Here is a 27,931-nt window from a genome sequence, read left to right as displayed (position 1 = left end):
TGTTGCTCAAGTAATTTTCCTCACCTGTAACTGTTAACGCCATCCACACAGAGACCTTCATTCTGGCATGGATGGGACATGCACTCATTGCTGTTAACTTCACAGTAAGTACCTTCATATCCTGAAACACAGATTATATGATCTATGAATTACTGAGTTCCACCACATGATATGAAAATTAGGGTCTTGTAAGTTGGGTTATCTGAGATCAGGACCAATTTTGAAAATGCAAGTGCTTGAGAAACCTCAGACAGCACAGAAGCTTTTAGAAAAATTGCTGAGAAAAACATCAAGCCCCCTTCTTGCGGTTGCAGCTATGTATCTGTTGTTCTGTATGCTGACTTTAGCTTTCAGACCCTTAGACTAGCTCCTTGGCTTCACTGCAGACCTGCTCCACTGCTGTAGGTTTCACAGGTGATCTGGCAGCCAGGCTAACCATATAGATGATTATCAGTCCTGCCCTTCTCACCTCATTCACATTATCAAGATGGGACCCTTGATGGAGAGGCTCCTGCTCTGGCATGCTTGGTAAGAATCTCAGTTCACCTTTGCTTTCAGAGGAGCCCACCCTCATTGCTCTTTCATTCTAAAATCAGCTGCAGTAAGTGGACTCCATCCGAAACAATTTTTTCTCCAAATATTTTCATTCAGAACCTTCAATAAGTTCATTTCCAGATACTAAAGAAGCTTTATCGTACTTCTATGAACCAGAAAGTTCAGATTTGTATGGAGCATCTGGATACTGTGAAATGTAACTGAAAAGGCTTTCTTGGGGTGTGTAGAACAGTATCAGAAATGAAAACCTAATAAAAATCCAAAGTATAATGAAAGTTTAGGGAGATCAAATTTATCTAAGGCAGTCAGAAAAAGAAAAAAATTAACTGATTTTAGGATTTAGATGAAGAAAATATGTGACTCATTATGATTTTATATGGAATAACCTCTTAAACTTTTGAGATGCTATTTAATGGAGGAGCATGCATCTCCTGTTTAAAATACCATAGTTGTCACTGAAATTCAGAAAAAAGAAATTGGAGGGAATTCATCAATTTGCTTCCTCATGATATATCCACTTTATTATGATGTTTTATAGGCTTTTGGGGGTAAAAAATACTGAAATGAAAATATAAAACACCATTTAGACAAATACCTGAATGCGGTAGCACATGCTATTCCAGTCCATAGCAAAATATAACCATCTTGAAAGACATAAATGAAATAAACACAGAGAAGGCTTTTTTTTTTTTTTTTTTTTTTTTATCGTATTTGTACTGGAGAAAAATATTAGCTTCATTACAGAATTTAACCATTAATTTGCTACATTATGATATAATAGCTGTATGTTTAAGCTAATATTGAATCTTTCCTTTCAACTCTAACTTATATCTTTAAAAAAAACCAATCTCATTTCTCTAAATCATATATGCTGAAGCTAAAAAGACACTGAATTATTTAGATAAAAATTTGATCAATAACTTAAAAAAAGCAATGTTTGAACTTACAAAGAAATTCAAAGTTAAACTTGATGGCAAATTTTACAGAACATTTCAGCAAAAAAACTTTTGCCTTCAACTTAAAGTATTTAGCAGAACATTTAAATCTACTTTAAAGGACATACAAATATCATCAGTGCTATTCAGTCCTATTTTACATGATTTTTGCATGTCTAGTATAATTTATTAAGTCTGCTAAAAGAATGTGTCAATCAAAGCATAGGTTAATTAGCCAGTTTCACAAGATAAACTTACGGAAATAAATAGCACAGTACATTGCTTGTAGAAACAGGTTGAATCAAACCACAAAATATATACCATTATATTAAGATCAAAATATATGTAGTATTTATTTTATGAATGTATTTGGACAACAACCAATCATAACACTTTCAAATCCAAAAGAATATCCAAAACGATCATTAGGCTTAAGAAAAGAATTACCTTGATAGTTTATTTGCATTAAGACTATGAGAGACCTCCTGGTTCTAACCTCCATGGACATGCAGTTCTTGTATTCTACATGGTAGTCAAATTTCATTTAAAGGGCACTGCAACGTATTAATATATTTTCTGTAAGTTACATGATCTTCTGGGGTATTTAAACTAAGATTAATGTATAGATGCAGTTTTTCTGTAATGCAGAGGTTTCCAGTTTATTTCACTCGGGAGAATGTTTGAGATGTTTGAGATTTAAAATGACTTAAAATATTTAAAATGTCAAATATAATACTGAACCTAATATTTTTATTTGTAAAGCAATTTGAATATCTAAGTAAGCATTCACTTTGTGTAGCCAACAAAATAATACTTAACTGGTAGTTTATATGGCAAATATACTTTATTAATTTGAATTATAAAAAAAGTCATTGTTATTTTAAGCAAACTATTTTGTAAAGCAGTATATTACTTAAAAGCCTGAAAATATGCATGTTTGTGTAATGTACTGTTACAGTAACAATATTTAGTACTATATTTAAGAAAGTAATATGCACATTTAAATGCAGCTACTTTCTGCCTTTGCTAGTGCAAATCAGTCAAACAAAGATCTAGACTGTAAATCAATACCATATGCAAATGATTTGTTGCAGCTCTCCAGCCATATACTTTAAAAGGTAGCTATTGCTGATTTCAAACCTGAGTGACATATTACAAATGTGATTTTTTACCTTATCGGCTTTTTAATGTGCAAAAACTAAAAGCTTTCTGAACTCAGTTCAAATTACTCTGAACTTCCAAATGAGAAGGAATATCTGATCAATAAAGAAGAGTAAATGGCACACTCTGCCGCTTTAGAGGATTCCATTTATCCATTAGGCAATCCATGAGTAGCTGCTCAAAATCTCCAATATTGAGTTTAATAAATTACCCTAATAAGGATGGATAATCAAGTTGTTGTTTTTTTTTCAGCCAACTTGTCGTAAAGACTAGTCAAATGTTACTGTAAATCTGAAAATTTGAGAAACGAGTAAGAGGCAGACAGAATCTCATTGGTATTACAGAAGTTTCAAGTAGGATCTTTCTTATAGAGTAGTTATTCACTTTAAGGAAAACAAAATAAGGTACAGGGATACAATACTTAATTTTAGATTCTCTTATTTATCACTGAAGGGAAAAAGCTTTAATTATTTTTGAGGAATTGAAAAATGATGGCTGCTCCAAAAATAATACCTCCTACTGGCCACAATGTCAGAGGTAGATGGTGGTGATATGGCAGTAGAGGCTGAACCTTCTTGCCAAAATTCAGTTACATTTTGTTGCTGCATGACAGATGGTGGCAGTGAGTCAGTTTGACAAAATGGAATCTGACACAGAAGTGTCTATGAAGCAAAGGTCTGTCAGTGAATTCCTTCATGCAGAAAAAAATGCACCCATTCACATTCATTTGTGTTTTGCTGAATGTTTATCGAGACCAAAAAGAGAATGTGAGCACAGTGAGGTGGTGGGTGGTGCATTTCAGCAATTACACCAGCATAACACTGTTAAACAGTAGGTCACCTTTGCTTATGCAGATTTTTTACAAATATGAAATAAAGGCTCTTCATTGCTGGCAAAAATGCGTAATTATCATGGAGACTATGTTGAAAAACAATGTTCTCTAGCTGACAATTTGCTCTATCAAATAGTGCTATTGTGCTCTTTATTATGTTTTCTAGTTTCAATGGAAATAAATAGAATGCATTACTTTCAGAGCAATCTAGATGTATCTCAGAAGTAACTGTTCGAGTAACAGCAGTTTCGAGACTTTTAGAAATATGAAGATGAAGCACAAGGATTTTTCAATTGGTTATGTATAAACATTTAATAGTCCAGGTAGCGTGAAAGTGACTTCAGTAAAGTAAACATATTCATGTTCTGTGGAGAATACTGCAAAATCAGCTTTTCCAACATTTAAGCCTTATTTTTTTCATTCTCAAGAACCAAAATACTAAGAGGTAATGTCTGTGACAACATTCTCAAAATTGTTTGCAAAATCTGTGCAGTCAGAATGATACATTAATATCATTTTAAAGAAATTCCAGCATCCTCTGGTAATTTTGATGTAAGTATCAATGGGTGTAATAGAAAAAGCTGCTATTTAAGCTGGAATGGATCCTTTTGCTTCTTCTGCTTCTCTGAAACACTGGAAATAGATGCTGCATGTCTCAATTTTGAACGATCTGCAATGCAGACTATAGATACACATCTGTTATTATTGTTTTGGCCACTTTCACTTTTTTGTTTCAGAGAAATACCACAAAATTTACCTTTCCAGGCAACAAAGAGTACTTATGGGATTCTTTATAAGCTTTATACATGTGCAGAGCATTGTGGACTTTATTTGTAAAGTATCTATTAAACAAGGTTTGCAAGCAGTGGAGATATCAGAATAAACTAGTGCATATCTATGAAGTCTTCACATTTTTAAACACGCTGCTTCATACTATATCAAAATACATATTGTTGAACTCTTGAGTATTACATCAGGCAATTCTCTTAAGTAGCCTGCTTCACTGTTAGCTGAATCACTGTCTGTTGCCTGTGCTTGTTGTGGTTTAACATCAATATATAACTAAGCTCCATCACATTACTCTCATTCCTTCTCCTTATCATAACAGGAATCTTTGAAAAAACTTCACAGGTTGAGATAAGGACTGGAAGATCACTCACCAGTTACTATCATGGGAAAAACAGACTTGGCATGAGGGAGGTTCGTGTAATTTTTTGCCTATTGTTATTATCAGACTAGAGAAGCGAGAAGCAAAAGCAAAACTGTGACACTTTCCCCCTTCCCCTCACCTTCTACCTCCTCCCTCCAGCAGTGCAAGGGAATGGAGGCTGCAGTCAGTCACAGAATCACAGAATTGCAGGGGTTGGAAGGAACCTCAAGAGATCATCAAATTCAATGCCCCTGCTAAAGCAGATACTTAACAATAGATCGCAACAGGTAGGCATCCAGACATGTCTTGAATATCTTTATAGAAGAAGACTCCACAATCTCTCTGGACAACCTGTTCTGGTGCTCTATTACCTTACCATAAAGAAATTCTTCTGCAAGTTATTACATAACTTCCTGTATTCAAGTTTTAGGGCACTGCTCCTTGTCCTATCACTACACACCACTGAGAAGAGCCTGGCCTCATCCACTTGCCTCCCATCTTCCTTTAGATATTTATGAACATTAATCAAATCCTCCCTCAGTCTTCTTTACCCCAGGCTGAACAGACCCAGGTTACTCAGCCTTCCCTCACAAGGAAGATGTTTCAGGCCCTCTATAATCTTTGACCATAATACTTCATCTCTGCTGCTCCTTCATGGTCACTCTTTGCTCCTGTTCCATGCGAGGTCCCTCTCACGTGCTGCTGTCTTTCTCCAGCTGATCCCATGTGGACTTTCCACATGCTGCAGCTCTTCAAGCACTGTTCCAACATACCTCTGTACCACAGGGCCCATCCTTCAGGAGCTGCTCCAGCACTGATCCCTATGGGCAGCAGCTTTCCCAGACCACCTGCTCCACCATGGATTCCTCTCCACGGGGCTGCAGCTCTAGCCCAGGGCTGCTCCTGCAGGAGCTCTCCATAGGCTGCAGCTTTCTCCACGCCACATCCACTGCTGCACTGTGGGCTCCTCCATGGCTACCTGGGGGAGATCCGCTCTGTGTGGTGTCCATGGGCTGCTGGGGTCAGTACACTCCACCATGGGCCTCTTCTGGGCTGCAGGATGCTTCTGCTCTGCTTCTGAAGCACCTTCTGCCTATCTCCTGCACTGCACTGACCTTTGTGGCTGCAGGGCTTTTCCTCTCATATTCTCTCAGCCTCCCACCTACAGTTGTGCAGCATCGCGTCCCCGTCCTATACCTGCTCTCTCAGAGGCACCCTCAGCATTGCTCAGCGCTCTGCTCTGGCAGTGGTGGGTCCCTTTCGGAGCAGCTGGAGCTGGCTCTCACCTTATGTGTGACTGCTGCTGTGATCTTCTCAGAGGCTACTCCTTCAGCACTGCTACCCATACCTTCCCACAGACACCTAATACAGTGCACATCTACAAAATTTACAAAATCGTGCAGGCAGTTGACACAAGTATTAAATATCTTTTTTTATTCTAGGTAAAAAAAAAACAAAAAAACAACCACCTTCCTTGCTCATTTACATCATGTCATATGCTGCTATATTTTGCAACTCTTGATAAAACAGATTCAAACTATCTAATTGACTGTATAATTAGCTACATATCATGCAAGTCTTTTAATCAGAATGTCATTGGTACTAAGTCAGGTATCTTGGAATATTCCAACAATGTCAGTTGTGATTACCCTTTGTAATCAGATCTGTAATTCTGGCAGGCTTATCAGGAGAGAAAGGGATACACATGATTAAAAAATAAAAAAATAAAAAGAGAGGAAGACACCTGAGAAAATGTATTACTATAAAATGCCTTCAATTAGATTTTTATATTTTACTGTCTCTCGTTTTGAAACTCCTTACTATGTGACTGCATTTCTTTGAGCACTATTAACTCTTCATAAATTTTGCCTTTTAGCCCTTTTCAATTCAGGGATATTTTTAGTTTCCCAAGATTTGTTAGTTATGCATTTCACTGGTTCAGATCTCTCCAGCTAGCTCCCTGAAGATTTCTGAAGATTCCTAGCTAAAAGTTTCACACATCCTTGACAATTCCTTTAAAGTTCCATAAGAATATTGGCTGCAAGGTTTTTGTATTCTTGAGAAACTGTTTGCAAGTATTTTTGAAGGAAAAGATTCAAACTACATGACTCCTTATGGATCCTTCCTGAAAAAGGCTTCAGGATCAATACACTGTATTGAAAGCTGTTTTTTTCTTGTTTTCATAGTGTTCAGTGTTATACTTTCATTCAATAAGTAACTCTCACACCTTCTCAGTGACTTTTTTCAACTCTGTAACTTATGGTAACCTTAATAGTAAAAAATACATGTTATAAATATAACATATTATCCCGGCATTTTTGCAATTCAGTAAGCAATAAGACGAGTGATAATACTGCGATATAACACATCAAATATTGTATTTACTATCTTTGGCTTCTAGGACTCACCTATAACCTGACTATTTTTATGCATTTTTTATGCACTGACTTCAATATCCCACTTAAATTCCAAATTCATTAATTCCATACTTACTATTCTCCCTACTGCAATTTTAATTAAAGTATTCTTTAATTCCCATACTGAATTTTATAGAGATGTTTAGCACAGCTAAACAGTTCCACCTTAGAATTTCTTGTACACTGCAGGAAAGATTGTGGCTTTTAAGCCATGGGCGAGGAAAGCTTTAAGTACTTGTTGTGTATGAAGACAGAGAGCAACCTATATTTTCAGTCAGTCAAAGGAAGATTACTCCTCTAATGGGCCAGATCTTCCAGACATCTGAGCAGGAAGAGGAACCAATTCCAACTTCATCCAATTTTTGCACATCTTTTAGAGATGTTGTACACAGTTAAACTATTCCTCTGTTCTGCATTATAATTTTTTGTACACTGCAGGAGAGATTGTGGTTTTTAAGCCATGGGCCAGGAAAGCTTTAAGTACCCACTGTGATTTTGGCTGTTGTGTAGGAAGACAGAGAGCAATCTGCATTTTCAGTCAGTCAAGGGAAGATTATTCCCCTGATGGGCCAGGTCTTCCAGGCTTCTCACCAGGAAGAACCAATTCCAACTTGGTCCAACTTTTGTAATGTTTCTGCCTGCCTGTTTCGTCAATTTGGTCTATCAGCTCTGCTGTCAAATTCATCTCTATCTTTTAGTAATGATTCAAAAATGGTAATTCTGAATGCTGGAGTATGAACAACAATAGTTTTAATAAGTATTGTAATACAAGAAATTAATATTAGGCAAATTGACCACTATTTTACTTGCTGTAACTCATGAAGGTTTTATGTGCTTTGAAAGGTATACATTTTCAATGAAAATAATAAGTTCAATATGTATTTGCAAATATTCTGCAATGCAGACAATAAAGAATGTTAACACACCAGCTCTTACCTGTTTTGCAAATGCACATGGGATTTCCATCAGCTTGTGCCAGGCAAGTTGAGTTGTTTATGCATGGATTGTAAGGCAGTTCACAGGGACTGAAGCGCTGATGACAAAAATCACCAGTATAAAATGGAGGACAAATGCATACAAACTGTCCCTGCTTAACAGATTCATAACAGGTAGCTCCATTCAAGCATGGTTCGGAATCACATTCGTTTATGTCTTCACTGCAGTCTGGACCTGTCCACCCTGCTGTACACAAGCATCTGAAAAAAAAAAAGAAAAAAAAAAAAAGAGGGAACACATTGGACAAAGGAAAACCCACAACTTATCCCAATTGATTCCAGATATTTATTTAAAAAATAATCAAGAATCCACTGTGAATAGCTTTTTTACTATCAGCTTGCACTACGAGAAAAAGTTATATTGAAGTTCTTCTCTTACAGTTCATTTATGTGAAGACAAAATGAGTTACTGTGAGTCACTAAATTTATCCACTTGAAATTATATCCAGTTTATTTATGCTGACAGAATCAACTGTGAATCTTTTCTAAACTGTTAAACAATAACAGAAGTTGTCAAACACAGAATACAAGGTTCTTCTAGTTTCAGGAATGGAAAGACATCTTTTCATATGTTTCAAATCTCTAGATAGGTACTCCACTGTTTAGGATGAAATGTGGCAGGTAACATTCAATACACTTTTAAGAAAGAAGGCAGTAGATCAAAAGCACAATAAGAATGAAAAATCCTTTTTTCATGATGTTCCCTTTTTCTGAATGTTCATGTGAAGGGCTGATAATGACAAAAAAGAAAAGGACCAAAATCTACATTTTATCTTGTCATTAAGAATTTACTTTCATGAATTCAATAAGTATCTGTTTTTGTTTGCAACAAGAATATAAGGTTCTAAAAACTCAAAGATTACAATTTTCTAATGATTTCAAAGTTGACAGAGAAAATTTCCTCATTAACTGCAATAAATGGTCTGTTCTGCATGCTACATATCTAACTAATGAACTCAACTATTTACTGCCTGCACATTTAAATATGATTTGAGCATATTCAGTCGTTGAAATGAAATTTGTCCAAGGCACAAAATATGAATGCAATGCCTCTCTATATCAAAGCAAGACATTATTTAAGGCCTTCTTATTTTATAAATTTTCTTTGATAATATATTTAATTTCTTCATATATTTTTGAGCCATGTTATACATGAAGATACGCACTTTGAAAAGTATACACCCTTTTTACTTTCACTGAAGATAGCAGTAAATTATTCCACATTAACTTGCAAATATTTTGCTGTACAACAGACAATGTGAAAGATTAAGAGCAGCTCTAACTTGTTTTGTCTGAGGTTGCTTCCAGGCATTAAGCCATTCAAATATAGGTTGATAGTTCTACTTTGATAAAAGAACATTTTCTTAAACTTTAAGAAGAACATTCAATGGAGGGCATAGGTATATTTGCTACACAAAATGAGAACTTAGCCCCTTTAAAATAAACTGAGTGTTTTCTTTGGAATGTTTAATTTTCTATGTGATTGGTTTGTGGGATACAATATCCATGCTACATCAAATGAAACGGTTATTACTAAGGAACTTTATCATTTCAAAGTTCTGACTCCTTCAGCAATGAAGACACAAAATTAGGTTACTGTGTCTTATTAATGGGAAGAAAAATAGTCTTTTCTAAAAAGACCATTTCATTCACTACATTAGAAAGCCAAGATGATTTTTAGGCTCTTCAAGCAAACAAACAAACAAAGATAATTTGTTATTTATGAGATCATACACAAATAAGAAAGTCACTGCTCAATTTCTGCCAATTTTACCAACTTCTAAACTCAGATAAAAAGTTCTATGAGTGCTAGCAAAATATCATTTATGTTTTCATATAGCTGTTAAGAAGCAAAATGTAAATATGAGAGATGTTCTTTGTGTTTATTCCTTAATATGTAAACTTTCAATTTCTTTTTTTCACTGATACTTGGTATTTAAATAATGCCAAGCTTCATCAAAGCAAATCTTTACAGGGCCTTTCTTATAAGAATGTCGGTATTTGTGAAAAAAATGACAAAATTTAAAATTAAAAAGCAACAAATTGCTAAATAGAGCATATTATACATCTCCAGAACAACTATGGAAACATACAACTTATGTTAGAGTTATGCAAATGGCATCTTATGCTTTCTCTCTTTTAAAATATCTGTTTAAAAGTATAGTAATAAGAAGATAACTCATCAAAAATATCAAGAATAGTGTTATACTCTTTCTGCTCTACTCTATCAGTTGTGAGTAGAACTTGAAAGTTATTGAAATGGTATTCTAAACAGCAGAGCATCCTTTTGAACAGAATAATTCATAGGATTTTCATACAGAGGAAGCATGTACCAGCAGATGTAATAAGACAAACAAGATTTAAACTAATTTAAAATTCTTAATTTTAGTTAATTACCCTTCATTCAGAATCTGTATTAAATATTTGCTTTTGAGTAACCAAATTCAAACACATTGATATTCCAAAATCAAATAACACACAATTATATTCTTTAAACTATTTATTTAGGTTGCAATATATACCCATATATTGCTTTAAATGTGACTTTAATATAGAGATCGGCTTCTGTAAATATAACATGTTAACCTTCCATATAGATTTCTCAAAGTTAAAAATGGCAAGGTGTACTAATGGACGGTACCCACTGTTGTCTATTCTGGAGAAAAGAAGGCTGAGATCCAACTTCATTACCCTCTGCAATTTCATGAGGAGGGGAAGCACATAGCGCTGGTCTCTTCTCCTGGGAGACAATGACAGAACATGTGGGAATACCACAAACCTTCAGGGGAAGTTTAGACTAAACTATGGGAAAATTTCTTTACTGTAAGGGTGGTCAAATACTGGGAAAAGATTCCTAGCAAGGTGCTTGATGCCCCATGCTTGCTGATGTTCAAGAGACATTTGGATAACGCTCTCATTAATATGCTTTAACTTTTGGCTAGCCCTGAAGAGGTCAGACAATTGCACTCAATAACATTTGAAGGTCCCTTCCAATGTAATTTCTCTATTCTACTCCATTCTAGGCAAATAATAGCTAAGAGTTTTAGGAATCACAGAATGGATGATGTTGAAAGATGTCATTAGCTGACCATCTGTGAAACTATTACTTTGCATAGTAGAAGAGAATACTCCGTGCAGTTTTGGGTGCTGCAATATAAGGACATAAAACTGTTAAAGAGTGCCCAAAGGAAGGTGGAGAATGGTGAAGGAATGGTGAAGAGTCTTGAGTACAAGACGTATGAGGAGCAGCTGAAGCCCCTTGGTTTGTTCAGCCCAGGAAAGAGGAAACATGAGAGAAAAGGGGGCTCATGGCAGCCTACAGCTCCTTGTGAGGGGAGTGGAAGGGCAATGTTGATCTCTACTCTCTGGTGACAGTGACAGGACCAGTGGGAATGGCATGAAGCTCCATCATGGGAGGGTCAGGTTGAGAAAAAGTTCTTCACTAAGAGGTATGTCAGGCATTAGAATGGGCTCCCCAGAGACACGACATCAAGCTGATGGAGTTCAAGAAGTATTTGGACAATGCTCACAGACATAAGGTTTGATTTTTAGGTAGACTTGTGTGGAGCCAGGAATTGGACTTGATGATCCTTTTGGGTATCTTCCAACTAAGGATATTCTATGTTTTTATGATTCTAGGTTGCTGGGCATAAAGGTCAAGAAGAGCAGGTTGTTCAGGTTTGTGCCCAGTTGGGCTTTGAGTATCTCCAAAGACTGGAAAGTTCATAACCACTCTGAGCAACGTGCTGCAGTGCCTGGTCTCCCTCACAGTCAAAAAACATTTTTTTGCAATTAAGTGGAATTTCATCTTGTTCACCCCATGCCCATTGCCTTTTGTCCTCTCACTGGATTGCACTAAGAAAACTCAGGCTCCAACTCTTCCATTTCCTTCCATCCATTATTTATACACTTTGCTAAGAGGCATTCTGAGGCAGAAGCATCTTTACAGCAACCTATTTTGAATCTCAGAATTCTAAAGTGGCATTCCATCAATTAGAAAAGCCTACTAGTGTGCTCATTCCTACCTAGCTCAGCTAATAAATCTGGAAAGACATCAAATCTTAACAAAAGCAGTAATGCAGATGATTGCACTTGAGCAAAACACATTCCAGAAGGAACCATTCTTGCTTTCAAATATCTTACATAAGAAAAACAGAAGAAATTGGCATTTTGAGCCCTAGTTCCATACTTATATATCAAAGTACTTGCCTTTTCACAGATAACAGCTGCAAAAAAAAAGATGATACATGGATGATGGAAAAAAAAGAAGAAAAAAAACAACGCAAAACCATCTACAGTAGAACTGTTCTTTCTTTAGGGGCTCAGTCAAAGCTACTAGAATCCTGAACTGAACCCATGATAAACTGTGCTCATCATTCACCTACCTTTTTATTTGATAGGATCTTGATTAGAATGGGCAGTATGTTCAGTGAAGTTTAGGTCAGCCTGTTAGCCATACAGTACATGCAGTAATGGTCCATTTTATAGCTAGTTTGTATTCTCTAGCACATCAAATCACATCAGCTAGCAGCATGAAAAGCTGCAGTGCTCAGTAACTTTTAATCCTTGTAAACTGGAGGCTATTGATTGTCTGAAGTAGTAAAATGACAGCTTGCTTTCCATACATGTAAGGTTTTGAATTTAGAATACTGTTCAGTAACATGCATCACAAAATTCCGGATATACATTTCCAGTCACCATAGAGGCCTCAAAAATTCATTTTTCTTGCTCCTATTTCCTACACAAACATTTTTCTTCTATGAGAGTTTAAATATTCTTCATTCTTCAGACAGCTGTGACCCATCTTAAATACTCCATCTTGCACCTGTAAAAGCTCCATTACGAGGCTATCTCTAATATTCATTTGGTGCTACTACTTCTCCATTTCTCTATGCCACTCCTAAATGCTTGCCTCAAATTCCCACATCTCTCCTCCTTTCCTCCAAATTCCATCTTGAGTCTCTCTTTATCATCACTCATATTCCTTTTCAATCTACCTTATTCTGAAACTCTCCATTTGTAAGCCATTAATGCCATTGACTTGTCCTGAGCTGGGTATCACTGTTTTAACCCCTTCAGCCTAGTGACTTCTGTCACCCCTGCTTTAACTTCAGTTCAGCCCCTCTGGGGTGAGTCTATGCCTGACAAACAACAGCTCATGGTGTACAACAAGCTGATTAAGAGATTAAGGGAGAACCACAAAGCTGCAGATGGTAACCCAACAGAAGGAAGTTAGCTTTTTACGGGGAAACATAATGACCAGAATAGCATATGAGTGAAAATTATAAAATCCCTCCCACATACCTGGGGCTCTCCCTTGTAGCAAAAACTTCCAGACTAGCTTTCTTGCTTAAGAGTTTTAGTAGTTATACTGATGCTCTTCTGTATGAGATCATTTTGACCATTAGACTGTTAAAGTTCTCACTGGACTAACGATCAATTCTTATTGACACATTCCCTCCACTTCTGTTTTGATATACTTTGCGTAGTGGGGTTCTTCTTGTCCTTCCAGATTATGTAATATGCTTGAGTACATTGCAAGCAAAGACTACAAATGCTGTTAGATTCGTTAACTGTGGTGCTACAGCATAGTAAGGAAAATCCCATCTATTTTGTACCAAATACAAACACAACTATAGCAATAGTTTGAAATGCTATCTTCTGCCCCTTCTCACCCAAATTGCATGTGTGCGTATGGATGGGTGTGTGGGGAGTGGCATTATTTATATATATTTAAAGCCTTGATCAGTTAAGATACTACAGTGAGAGTACACGGAGAAGCAAGAAATACCTTTTCATGCTACAACAGATGCCACCTCTTCATTTCTTCAACAGAAACAGGCATTGTTAGCACTTTTCTTTCTTGAACCTTCTAGGGAAAGTCATAATTTCTTCCTTGTTAAAATCATATGAAAATTTTTCCGTTGGAAAATATTGAAATAATTACAAGTTGCCTGCAAAACTGTCATTAGAGGGCGATCTCATTAGAAAGATTGTGCTCAGAAGAGCAAAATGCTGAAACGTTCTAATAAAGAAAGATGCTACAATATAAGTAAAACTAAACATTAATACTGTCACTCGAAACATATGGCTTGGCACCAGAAAATACATATGGCTTGGCATCAACAGTCTTGTCTGTAGACCATGACCAAATAGAAAACACTAAACTGCCTTCAATCTTCTTGAAATTCTTATTTTAGACATGATAGGAATCCACCAAAACTGAAAACAAACAAAGAAAAAAGAAATAATGTTTTTAGGGTACTTATTTATCCATTTGCTTTGCTGTTCTACTTACTGCATTCAAGATTTAAAAGAAATAATAATAAATTAATTTTAAAGTATCAAATAATCCTTAAAAAATTCCATCTCTTAAAGTCTCTGAGTTGAATCAGAAGGGCATCATAGTCAATTCAGTTTAGGAAGTCAGAACACAACAGATAATAAAGAAAAAGGAAAGATCTGGCTAAATTTGTGTTAAGTATGCAAAAGTGCTAATCCCTTGAATTACTGCTGATCTCATATAGATTGTATATTCTGGCATATGAGTAACACGATCTATTGCATAAACTTGCTTTAGACTTGCCTCTGTTCCTGACAAAAAGGTAAAGAATATATTCCTCTTTATCTCGCCATTTGTTTTCACTAACATCAAAAGCTACATTCTTTGTCTGTATGTCCTTTCATCCCACACTGCAATGACAATCAGTACAACAACAAAGTACCTCAAGACTGCTTCCAGCAGTCTAGGAGAGAACACACACTTTCCATCATTTTAACAGGCAATTCTTCTCCAAATACTGAGTGAAAAGCCCTTTGTGAAAACACAGCATCAGTTAATAAATACTGTGGTGAACATTACACAAAGCTTCGGTCTCCAGTACCTTGGATGTTAGTGATCCACTTCAGTAGAGAAGAAAGAAAACTTTTTTTATTCCCTTAAGAACTAGAGGAAAGTAATTGCAGTGGTGTGCCAGGAAACTCACATTACATAAAGTTAACATTAGAGCTCAGATGTCTAACAAATCACCTGGAAAACTCTTCATCCTTGATAGATTACTGAACAAAAGGCTTCCACATCCCTAGTTACCTGTTTTCTTGTGCTCTTCCATCTTAACTTAATGACAATCTTTGATGAAAAATCTGGCAGTATTGGTTTACTGTTGCACCTGTTGGAATTGGTCTCTTCAGTTCCACTTCCCCTTGGAAATCTCTTCCTCTCTGCTACAGTTCAACGTAAAGCATGTAGTTGATTCTGGAGATTGTCTCAATGCCCTATTTTTCACTCTAGTCCTGCTCTGATATTTTCTAAGTTACTGTGCTTTAGCACACAGGTTTTGAGATTAATACTCCTTGACCTTGGAAACGTGAAAGGAAGAAGCATGTCACTGAAAAAATAAAAACTGCCACCAGCAAGCAGGTAGGAGCCCCTGCAGGCATTTGTTAAACTTGGAAAATTCAGCAATGCAACAGTAGGACAATTGACCTCAAAGCTCTTCACCTAATGCATAGAGATGATACTGACTATCATAAAGAAAAATGAAATCTTCAAGTATACTGCTGATTACAAAGGGTACCTTTTGCTTTAAGGAAAGGAAATTATCTGTGGTCTGTTCTTAATTTCACAGGCAAGAAATGAAGAACAAATAAAGCTAATTACAACTGCTAATCTTTATTAGCACAACAACACTACGTAGTAAAAAGACAGCTGCAACTTTGGAATTTTATAAAGAACGATACATGAATATGATCATGAAGACAGGTTACTGATATATTTAGAAAATTTTACATGAAAAATAACTGAATGCAATGCACAATAATTCAAAAGTCTATGCAAATGACCTCTGCAGAATGATTTGAGCTGATTAGACAAAGTACCATTTATCTCCCCCACATTTCTGATTGTTTCTAAACTCTGAGTACACCTTTGCAGTTTAAGCAAGATGTCTTTATGAGCTTTCCTCAGTGTTCTATGCCTACTTTTTAATCTACCTTAAGGGCAGTCTCTTGCTGTCTACTTTGGGTCTACTCAATCTTCAAGACAGTAAATCAGAGAAGAAACTGTCTTTGCTCAGTCTGACAGTAAGGCACTACCAAATCCAGTAACAGCATCGGGAAACAACATGAATTAAATGGACTAAGGTTCTGAGTTAAAAAACCTTACTCTTTTTCCTAAATTCCAAATACAGAATACACTGGATGTATTACGCCTAAAACAAATTAGGTGCCTGTAAAGAACAAATAACCAACGACCGCTGTAGAATTTAGTATAAAACATGTCAGGTCATTAGGGCATCAGTTAAAAATATAATACTCGTTTCTACATTTTAAGAGCCCTAATCAAGCATTTTCAAAACTCAGCAGTAGTTAATATATATCAAAGTTTATCTGGTGAATCATTTAGCACGTGAACAACACTTACAATGACAAGTCAATATTATAAATTTAGCATTTCAAAGGAGCCTATATGAAAGTCTACAGGTTTGTCATTAACACTAGCAGTCTAGAAAATACTCTAGAAACCGATTTAGGTATCTCTGGTCTCACATTTGTTAACAGAATAATAAAGTTATAAAGAACATGATTCAGTTTCAGTAAATTTCACCTTTGTTAATGATTTAACCTACACTGTCAAATTATAATCTCTTTCTGGTCACCTAATCTTGTATAACTGTAAATTCCTAACAGCATATGAGGTAGAAACATAAACATTACAACTAAATTTAATAAAGATCACTTAAAATAAACTGACTTAAGTTTACCTACCTACCTATGTATGTATATATGTTCAAATGTGGCAGTTACCATTAGCTGTGCAGAGATTTCCCTATTACAGACTCTGTTAGAAAACAAAATTTGTCTTGCCATGTCTTGGTGCCAAGCCTTTCAAAAATTGTCTTCTCCTTAAAAAGATTATTGTTCTGATAGAAAACTATGAAACCAAACAACAAAAATAATTTGCAATTGGTTTCCAAGAGTCAGTTATGCCTTTACGTATCTTTGAGATAATACAATCCAACTTTCTACTCAGGCTGTCTCACCAAGTTATTTTAATAGAGTAAATTGATGAAAATTTTATGATGGTCCCTTTCTGATACAGTTCCTGCAAACCAGGAGACATGCATAACAGTACTTGTGGGTGCTCGTGGTGTGACTATTAAATTTGTGCTTCCTTTTCTCTGCTTGTGACCTTCAAAGACAAAGTCTTCCTATTTTCACTGTGATAGATCTCTTTCACACATTCAAACTGGCATTCGGTGGAAGCAAATATGGTAATTCCTGATTCTGCCCTAGTCTGCTTGCTTTTGCTGAAGAGACAGTATTGCTTTATAGAAAACCTATAATAGCATACTATCTGTAACTGCAGTTTAAATAAACTGTTTTCTGTAATATTTCAATTGATCTATCGGAACAAAGAAGTTCAAATCCCAGGTAAAACCAAGATGACAATTAATGAAAATTTAATTAGACACAGAAACTAGTTGTAGGGGACACAATGTTAATTTTCCAATTATGCATTGTGTAAATTTACCTATACTAGAACCATTTCCTGTAGTTTATACATGTGAACATATATTTCATGTTGTTCTATCATATCTATGTAACAATTCAATTCAAAGATGAAATATTCAAATAAAGCAATTGTAAGTATGCATTTTCTAAGCACATAATTACATGTGTAATTGCTAGAATACCTTTAAAGTAAAAGTAGAATTGCTTACAGAAATGATTGATATTTGTTTCATTACTTTTAAAATTACTTTAATCACTTTTTAATCTGAGAAAACTCTTTATATTTTACTTCCACTAGCCATAAGCCACATACTGCCAGTATCACACATGATAGATTGCATGAATGCTACTCTATTAGTAGTCTTGTGAAAATATTTTTAATGTTATTCTCATCATCCCAGTGATCTAAAGACAGAAATATGGAAGTCAATGCTGTATTACATTACTCAGTTGCTTAACATAACTAAAACACAGTAAAACACAAGGCTTCATTTTCTCCTCCTCGTCTCCCAAAACAAAACAAATTATAACTAACGTTCTTAGTAAAGAGGAAATTGTGGCTTTCATTCAAAACAGAATGTCTCATAATTTAAGATGAAACCTTGCTTTTGTTTAGGCTGTGAAGTTACTTCAGGACAAAATAGAACAGGTTAAATTACAGTATCGTGGCATTAAACTGACAAATTTATTTATGAACATTTTGATTCTTAACTACTATTAAATTGCTTTAAGATGATAGGTAAAATAAACTATGAAATTTAACATGCGCAACATATTCATTTTATTAATGACTTTTTTCAAAGAAAATAAATACAGATATAATAGTAAAGAGAATGAAGAGCTGTTTTTCGTGGAACTGCTTTTTATCCATCCTGCATGGTTCACCAGGATACAACGTCAGCAGCAATGCTCATAATATTTTCTAACTTTTGTTCCTTTGTGCATGCATTAGACACTGCTGATGCATGGAACATCTATTGTACAGCTAACAGTGACTGATGGTTTCCTATTCATTTCTAATTTGCTGTTTTAAAACTATCTGTACCATTTTTTGCTTGCTTGATTAAACTTCATATTTTACTAAGGTTTCCAGGAAAGAAAAAAAAGTCAACATGATTTTAGGGAACTGTTAAGTGAAGGGCAAAAGAATAAGCAAAACTGAGCCTACTATGAATCATTTGCAACAGATGAGAATTATAACAGATTTGGATTCAAAATAATGAGATACTGAAGTCTGTCTTGAAAATTCTTTCAGCTATATTCTTCAGTTCATTGCATTATTCTTATCCATTCTAGTTTTAATTCTTTTCTCACTAAAAGAATATTTAGTGGCGATCGCTTTTTTTTTTATTGCCCAGAGCAGCAGCCACAGAGAGGAAAAGAAAAGTCATTTTCATAACAATATCATTGCCATACAGCAAGATGGGAAAAATGACTACCTCTGAAGATCAGCCAGATTAAAAACAAAACAAAAAAACAACTAAGTGCTAAAAATTACATTCTCTCTCTAAGGATTATACCATAAGTAGGCTATAGCAAAACAAATAAATCAAAGAAACAACACTATCTGTTTTCATTTGTATGAAAGCAATTGGGAATTTTTTATTCAATTGTTTTCATTAGACTGTATCTCATAATGAACACGCAGCTTTTCTCTCTCTCTCACACACCCTCATTAAGCCTCATCCACTCTTTTATTCAGAACTTTAGCTTGTATACCTGCCATCTACTGCTTAACTACTTTATGTTCAAACTTTAAAAACAGAAATACCCTAAGATGCTCCAAGCTGTTTCAGGGTGTAAGTTAATGACCTTGTGGTGCTTAGCTACCTGTTGGGTTAAAACACAACAGTGAGCCAGTGTTTATTTCCAAATCAGTTATGAATTACACCAATCAATGCTTAAAGACACTATGATCTCCATCTCACCTCATCATTTGCAAGAGAATAAATGAAGGGGAAGCTTACATCCATGTTTTCTCCCCCATCCTCACTACTACCACCAGAGGAGAAATGAATCTCAGCAGCAATACAGTTCAGTCTGTCTTCCTTAGTCTTTTCCTTCATATTTTTATAAAATGTTTCCATATGATCATGTCTGAATATTGTTGAATTAATATCACTTCTCCATATTTTTCCACTTTTATTATGCCTAATTATTATAAATACTGGTATAATAAACATCTTTCTGGGCATACATGGATCTTCCTGTTTTAAAGCATCTGAATCCTGAATGCATATGAGAACTGCAAATACTGAGAGTTGCAAATATAAAATCGCACATTCCACATGCATGAAGAACTGGACTAGAGAGGAGTTAAAGTGTAGAATGACTCATATTAATTTATGTTTTATGATTAAAACTATCTACTGATTCCAAAATTTTGAGTGATCTACATATTAAAACTGATGAAAAATCTGATTGATGATCAAAAAAAAAAAAAAAAAATTGCAAAAACAGGCAGGAAGAGACTTTGGAGATTGTCTAGTTCTGGATCTTGTCCTGCTGAGTTTTGAGTATCTCCAAAACCTTCATGGGCAACATATTATAGTATTTAATCACTGTTACAATAAATAAGCTTCTATTACTTTTAAATAGACTATCTCAGATTTCAGTTTGTCCTTTGGCTGAGCACTGCTGAGAAAAGTCTGGCTCAGTCTTATTTACCTGTCCCCTCCCCTCTGGTATTTACACACACTGACCAAATTATCCATTAACAAGTCATATCATCAAATGATATCAAGTTAGTCAGACATGCTTTTCTGTTTGCAAATCCATGCTCCTGACCACATTCTTTCGTGCTGTGTGTGGAAATGGTTTCCAGGATTATTTGTTCCATAATCTTCCCATAAACTGAGGCTGACTGCACAGTAGTTCCCCAGATCCATGTTGCTTTTCTTGAAGAGAGCAGTGACATGTTCTATTTCCGGCCTTCCCTCTTCTGATTTTGTTTGTTTTTATTTTCTTTTTTACTTCCATTTTTTGGTTTTCTTCCAATTTTCAAGAACCTTTCCCAATCAGCTAAACTTTGCAAAGATAATCAGGAGTGGACTAACAGTGATTCCCTCAGAATTGTGGACACATTCTATCAGGTTCTTGCAGCTGGGAGTCTCTCAATACCATCATCTATCCCTTCCAGTGCTGCTTTGTGGCTCAGCTCCAGCTGATTCAGATGCTTCTCTGGACAAAATTTCCAGTCCCTCCTCTGTTCTGAAGTCTCTGAGTCTATTCTGTAGCTGCAAAACCACAGATAAGGGAGGAGCCCTCATCCTAATGTTGATGACAAGCTTCCAGACTTCATCATCATAGTCTCCACTTCCCAATCTCATAAACACAGACTGTGCCTGTTTTTTTCCTTCACTAGGCTTACACTATCCCAGTCTTAGTTCCAACCCTTGCAGTTCTGTGATTCTGAGTTGCAAAAGTTCCTCCTGGGAGCTATTCAGAGAAACTCCTGACCAGATCACTAGGACCACATCGTAACACTTTTAAGAAGAAATTTCTGTATCTGCATGTGCCAAATGACTGTTTGCCTTTTGCTCTGTTATTTGTTTTTGTATGTTAGCAAAGCAGCGAAGCGATTTAAGAAAATGCACCTTACAGCTGATGACTGTGAAGTTCTTGGTCAGAGCACTGAAGGTTTATCCTCCCTGACACAGCCACTGAATTAAAGGCGATGCAGAGGAGATGGAAATAGAGGCCTCCAACCCACCCATAGAACAAGGAGGCAACCAACATGTACACTGTTTGCTTTGGAGGCTGAGGGATTTAGGGCAGAGAAACTACAGTAGAATAAAATAGGATTGGGTCATCCATCCTTGAGTTTGTGCTGTTGGAGGGCAACAAAACATCAGACAAGGTGAGCTCAAATGGGACTCAGGCATCAGTAGGACTTAATAGTATGGGTTTTTGTTTTTATTTCCCTTTACTTTGAGATGCCTTGTGAATGAGACCTCTTTAAGCTTCACTTTCATGAGCATCCAGGAATGAAATGTGTTAAAAACAGTTCGTGATTCCTCTCGGCCCCTCCCCCCCCCCACAAAAAAAAGTTTCCTCTTAGCTAAGCATCAGGATGTTTTGCAGACCAGGAACAGGACAGAGTGGTCCTAGTGCAGTAGCTGAACAGTAATTAACAGTATTTTGTATTTTATTTTTTTAAAACCTACAGTATGATGAATTTGGGTAAGTTCTAGCATATTTCACGCACTCACAATTACCTCAGTTTTAGAAATCATTTTGTACTTCCTCCATTTAACTAATGTTCAACAAGCTGATCATTTCATGTCTCTCTGGGGGTCTGAAACCAAAAGATATTATCAAGTTTTCATTTAAAACACATTACAAAGTGATTTAGTATGCCAGAAGGAACAATGCTACTGTTTGAGAAGTAAAAGTTGATGAGCTGGCTTAGTGTATTTTCATGCCTTGATATTAATTTCACAAGAAATTTTGTATTTCATTAGGATTTTAAGTAAAAATGCAAGTACACTTTCAGAAAACTGTTAAATAATGGTCAAAATCTCCCCCAAGGGCTTCAACATGTCAGTGACTTTTTAGTACATATTACTGAGCAATATTTTGTTGTTTGCCTCAGGCAACAGAAACCCTAAAGCTGATTTCACACAATGCATTGTAATAGGCAGGACACTACACATTTTCAGTTGTTAGTATCATTACCAGTGATAAAACCATAAAACACTTGCTGTCTTTGGAGGAAACACTTGTTTGCTCTTTCACAAATTTCTTTAGATAATTCATTATGACATCTCCCTGCTGGCCAAATGAATAAATCTTCTGAAGATGAGTTTGAGTAAGAGACTCATACATAATTGGATAGTAGCATAAAAATAAAATTATGAGTCACAACAGAAGATGTCAAAAGCACAACAGTGAAATATTTTGGGAAACAGCAGCAAGAGAGAAAGAGCTCGCCAAAGAACCCTGAAAAGATGCCAGTTTGGAAGCCAGATGCTGCCTGCAAAAAAAAAAAAAAAAAAAAAAAAAAAAAAAAAAAAAAAGTTCCAGAGTTTGGCATCTGGGACTACTAAATGCCAAGCTGATTCCCATCTGTAGGCAAAGCTGTTTACTGCTTCTGGGGAAGAAAAAGTAAGAAGGAATATGGCAGTAGTTTAAAGGACTGGCAGTGAAAACAGAAGGCAGACTGAACTCAGCATTCAAATTAGAATCATATCACAATTGGCTTTTTATTTCCATGATAGCTTAAAATCTCTTAATTCACAAATAAGCATAATCTTAAAAATATAGTAGACTCACATAATCATTTAGGTTGGAAAAGATCTCTAAGATCATCACATCCTACCATTAGCCTACCACTGCCAAATCTACAACTACACTATGCCCCCGAGCATCACAAGTATACATAATGCATAAATGTATTCTTTTACTTACAGATCTGTAACATTCTTGAGATAACCTGGGAATCACCTGCTTCTACAACTTAACGCAAGAATTCGTGCATAGTTTTAACAAAGCGCAGAGACTACTTTTAACTTTTCTAAATAAATTTTCTCTAGAAGGGGAAAAAAAAGAATGAAACAGTATGCTGTTTTCTGTACCAGCAGTATAATCAAAGCTCATGGTATGTGCAACACTGAACACTTCTTAAAAAATGACTAGTCATTTTTTAATGACTAATGAAAAACTAGTTTTTTTATTTTGAAAAGATGACTTGGCTTCAAATACTAACAGGCAAAATGGTGAGTCATGGAGTGAAACGTATGAACTGACAAAATAACAGGAAGGAGACAGATTAAATCTAATTCTTGTTGACAGTATGGTTACCCAAATAAATTATTATCTGAGTACAGATGAAGAAAGATATACCTTCATCTTTACTTTGCATAGTACCTATACAGGGTACTATGCTAATAAAAGATACTAGTAAAGGTACTGTTTGAAGAAAGACTATCAACAAATACTTGAACAACTTGAGATGAGTTAAAAAACTCAGAAGTCCTCCACTACAAACACAGTTCTATACTTCAAATGCAATCTAAATGGTAGTAGGAAAGCCAAAACCTCGTACAGGATAGGAGAAGAAACATAAGTTTTAAAATGAATGTTTAAAAACAGACAACATTTTTGCACATTATCAGTAATTTTCTAAAGCAATTAATGAACTTAGGCCCCATATTTAAAGATAATTTAAAGAGCAACTTTCACCTTTGCAGGACTTAGTGGGAGCCAGGTGTTTTAGCATCATTCATCCCTGTAAAGGAAAAGCTAGCTCCTAGGATTAAAGACATACCAATAACACTGAAAACTACCTATAAGGCTGCTGAAAGGTAACATTACTCAGGTCTAGTAAAGAAAACTGTAACTGTTATAAAGGATGCAAGATCAATAGAATCACAGAATCACCTGGGTTGGAAAAGACCTTTAGAACATTGACTGCAACCACTAAACCATGTTATTAGTGCCATGTCTATTTATCACTTAAATACATCCAGGGATGGGGACTCTGCCACTCCCCTGGGCAGCCCATTCCAATATGTACCCTCTTCGCGAAGAAATCTTTCTAATATCTAATTAAATCTTTTCTAGTACAACCTCATTTCTTTGCATCTTATGCCTTATCACCTGAGAAAGAGACCAGCACTCTCCTCACTGCAACCTTCTTTCAGGTGGTTGTAGATAATGGTAGAGGTCTCTCCTCAGTCTCCCCTTCTCCAGAGTGAACAACTTCAGCTACCTCAGCTGGTCCTCACAGCTCTTCTTTCCATCACAAACTTCGTTGCTCTTTTCTGCATACTAAGCCCTAAAGAAAGCCACTATGATTAGCCACAACAGGATTGAACTCCTTTCACTAGAGTTCATCAAGCCTAGCCAACCAATCAGATCTTCACCCAGCAAACCTGTTGTAATGCTGTCATGTAATAAACATAACAGTGACAGCAGGGTAGAGTCCCAAGCTACAATGAGTAAGGATAAGACCAAGTGCAGCAGCTGTGGATGCAGAAACAAAGGAAAAAGGCTGCCTACTGTCAGTAGACCTCAGGTAGGCAAGGATCTCTAGAGAGATATCATCGCCTCACTGCCAATCCTTAAGTGAGGTCTGGGGGGACATGGATCCTGGCTGCACTATTTCCAGTCACTCAGGTGCACTGCATGCACCTGAGCACCCCTGGGTTGGCCCTGCTTTCCACCAGGTGCTCAATCACTGTTTCATGCTATAACTTATTTTCACTACACCTGTCCAAGCCACTAGCAGCCAATTTCTACAGAAGAATGCTGTGGGAAAGTCAAATACTTTACTAAAATCCAGGTAAACAACATTCAAAGCCTAAACTAAAGCCAATCTATTAACTGAGTCATTTTTGTCACAGGAGATCAGGTTAGTCAATCAGGACAAGCCATTTATATATACATGCTGCCAGCATTTGATCATTCTATTGTCCTGCATATGCCATTATGTGACACTCGTGATGTTCCTTCTAACAGTTTCAACAATTAATACTGCTAAGTAACATGAACCTATGGGATTAGGCCTAGGTATACAGTACACGTGGTTAATTCCCTAAGTTTTAAAGTCATATTGATTAAAGCCAAGTTTCAAGTTATTCTATATAATTAGAAATGTTTCATCTATAAAACTGCATTGCCTATTATTTTGCTAGAAGAGTTTAAGAGATTTTCATTTAAAGTTTCTCCTAGTTAAGGTAGTAACAGCAAAAGAGACCCAGAAGCTTTAACTAGAGTTTGTTGTTAGTAAGTCAGAACCTTAGATGGACCAGTAAAGATGGTGCAATAGAATAGAGGAGAAACTGGGAATTCAGTTGATAATGGATGCATCTGTCTATATGTGATCAGAAACATAATTGGAGAGTTCATGCTGTTGTGAGAATTGCAGCAAGGTTCAGTGTACTAGAAATACATGCAGTTGTAAATTCATTTATTTGTTGAGCCACGTGTCAAACTGAAAAGAGATTTTTTTGTCAGCTAAACTAAAACCAGACTGAAGCCCAGTCTTGTGCAAAGCATTTGACAATGTCCTTCACTAGAGCTTTATCCCCCAATTGGAGAGACATGGATTTGATGGACGAATAAGGAATTGTTTGTATGGTCAAACTCCCATATCTAGATAGATATCAGTGGCAAGTGGTGTTCTTCAGGGAACTCTACTGGGACCAGTGTTACTTAGCATCTTTGTTAGTGACATGAGCAGTAGGGCTGAATGTATTCTCAGCAAATTTGTGGATTACTTCAGTTTTCGTGGTTTGAAGACATACAATCCGGGGGTAATAGATAGAACTACACGACTTCTAAGATCTCATTCAACCCAAATCATGCTATGATGCCAAACACAAATTATGTAAAAAATAATTTGCATTTGACAATTCAATCTTAACTATTGATTCATGCTTTTTCTTATTCTAAAATTCTTATCCTGATTTTTTTTTTTTATTTTTATTTTTTAAATGATGCATCTGGGAAGATCTTTCTTTCTCACTATTAGCATGTTCTTTATCACTATCAAGGGAAGCCATTAAAAAAATTCAGTTTTGGAATACTTGTTGATCTTTCAGTTTTGTCAGCAAGTTTTCATAGCAAGGTTGAAAAAAAAAAAAAGAATAGTGCCAGTTAAATAAAGTGTTAGATAATTTTTTAACTATTAATTATGGTGTGCTATTTTTCTTGTTATCACAGATTTGAAACTTGGCACAATTTTTTTTAATTATATGCTTTTCTGTTCATCTTTCTACACAAAATGTATTTTTATGCTACTGCACATAAATCTAGTTTTTCAAGAACTAATCTTATCAGATGGAATTGAAAATATTTGAAGTAAGAAAATGAAGATTATTAAAGCACGTTAACTACTACTAAAGCTATGTTAACTATCCATTCCCTTAATTTGTTAGAAGAAACAGCAATATCAGTGGTGCAGTTAAGTTCAAGCAGATCCAGAAAATTTTGAATCTCAGTAGCTGAACTTATACCAGAAAAATGAGCACTGCCAGAACATGGACATAGGCACTGTCAAGACAAGACAACTGCACTGTTTGTCATTGCATTCCAAAAGCAGTGTTTGGCATGGTTTTGGTTGAGACAAACTAGTGCTCATTGAAAGCAATAGCTAGGTACAGCTCAAGAGTTAAAATGAGCCAATGATCCTTTCTATCAGGAGAAAAAGAACAAAGTTATCCTGTTTTAGAGACTACACTTAATTTTAAAAATGTGGCTGGATGTCACTGAAATCAGATACTTAGCATACTCAGCACTTGCCCTGCTTAGCTACTGGGAAAATGAATATTTCATTTTTTTATTTTTTTTAAGAGGGGTGTTAAAAACAGTAACAATAGGAAAAAAAAGTTTTTTATATGTTAAGAGTAATAGTGAAAAAAGCAGAATCTTGTTATCTGTGAATATACATAGACTGGAGTAACTCTAATGACTGAAATGAAATTGCATTAGATTATACGAGAAAAACATTGGTCTAGTCTCGTATTTGTTGTGATTCCTAAGTCTTAGGCTCCCAGTCTCAATTACAGGTATCTTGGAAGAAGTTGTTTTTTCTTTGACTTATCATGAGGTTTATACATAATGAATCAGTGGTACGTCTGATATGTCAAGCAGGACAAATAGCTGTGAGGAAAAATGTGTAGCGCATACACTTTAACTGAATTTTCCCATACACATTTTCTTTAGCAGTTCAGTATTTAATGAATCCAGAAAAAGTACTTTTTGAACTTTTTTTCATTTTACAATAGGGACTCCTTGCTCTTATGCAGTTGGTCCAGCTATGAATAAAAGCAAAAGAAGCCAAGTTACCTTCTGCAATATATCTCACACTTTGAGAAGCTGAAGGAATAGGTAAAATAGAAGGATAGGTAATAGCCACTGCAAAATATTCAAACACCATCCTTGAGGACACTGAAACTACATTAGCCTATATAATCCATTATAACATGCAAGAATTCAAATTGCCATAATGTAACAGCTAATCAGAAGTAAGCTTTTCCTTAGAAGTCTAAAAATAACTAAAATTTTTCACAATAAAAGGAACTCTAAAAAAAACCCTTCAGCAGTTGTTTTTTCATGTCCCAGTAAACTCAAATAAGGGAAGAAAGGCGATTTAAAATATTTTAACATATTTTCTCAACTACGTTAGTCTTCTTTTTTGATTACTCACCTGAAAAAAACATTACCAAAAGTATACATCAACAATACATATTGTTAGATGTAAACTATGTATACTATGTACATATAAATTACTATGTCAATATATAAATTAATGCACAGAAGGTAAAAAAAAAAATCGCTAAATTCTATATACCTCTTCTGACATTTTTAAGAGAAAGAAATAAATCAATTTTAAATTTAAAAGACTAGGTAAAAGCACTTGCAAAGTT

The 27,931-nt window shown here is 35.6% G+C and overlaps 1 protein-coding gene across 1 annotated transcript in view; it reads right to left on the bottom strand.

Moving 5' to 3' along the window:
* The window catches only part of EYS (EGF-like photoreceptor maintenance factor), a 765,389-nt gene that overhangs the window by 448,134 nt on the left and 289,324 nt on the right, over positions 1-27,931 (bottom strand). Inside the window, exons 22-23 of the mRNA XM_085217834.1 lie at positions 7,987-8,246; positions 25-121 (exon numbers count right to left, since the gene is read on the bottom strand). Of these exons, the coding sequence (XP_085073960.1) occupies positions 25-121; positions 7,987-8,246 (357 nt within the window). The remainder of the gene's footprint in view (positions 1-24; positions 122-7,986; positions 8,247-27,931) is intronic.

This window comes from Meleagris gallopavo, chromosome 2 (assembly GCF_905368555.1).
Source record: "Meleagris gallopavo chromosome 2, MGAL_WU_HG_1.1, whole genome shotgun sequence".
Lineage (NCBI taxonomy): Eukaryota > Metazoa > Chordata > Aves > Galliformes > Phasianidae > Meleagris > Meleagris gallopavo.
This window is presented reverse-complemented; position numbering and strand designations above follow the sequence as displayed.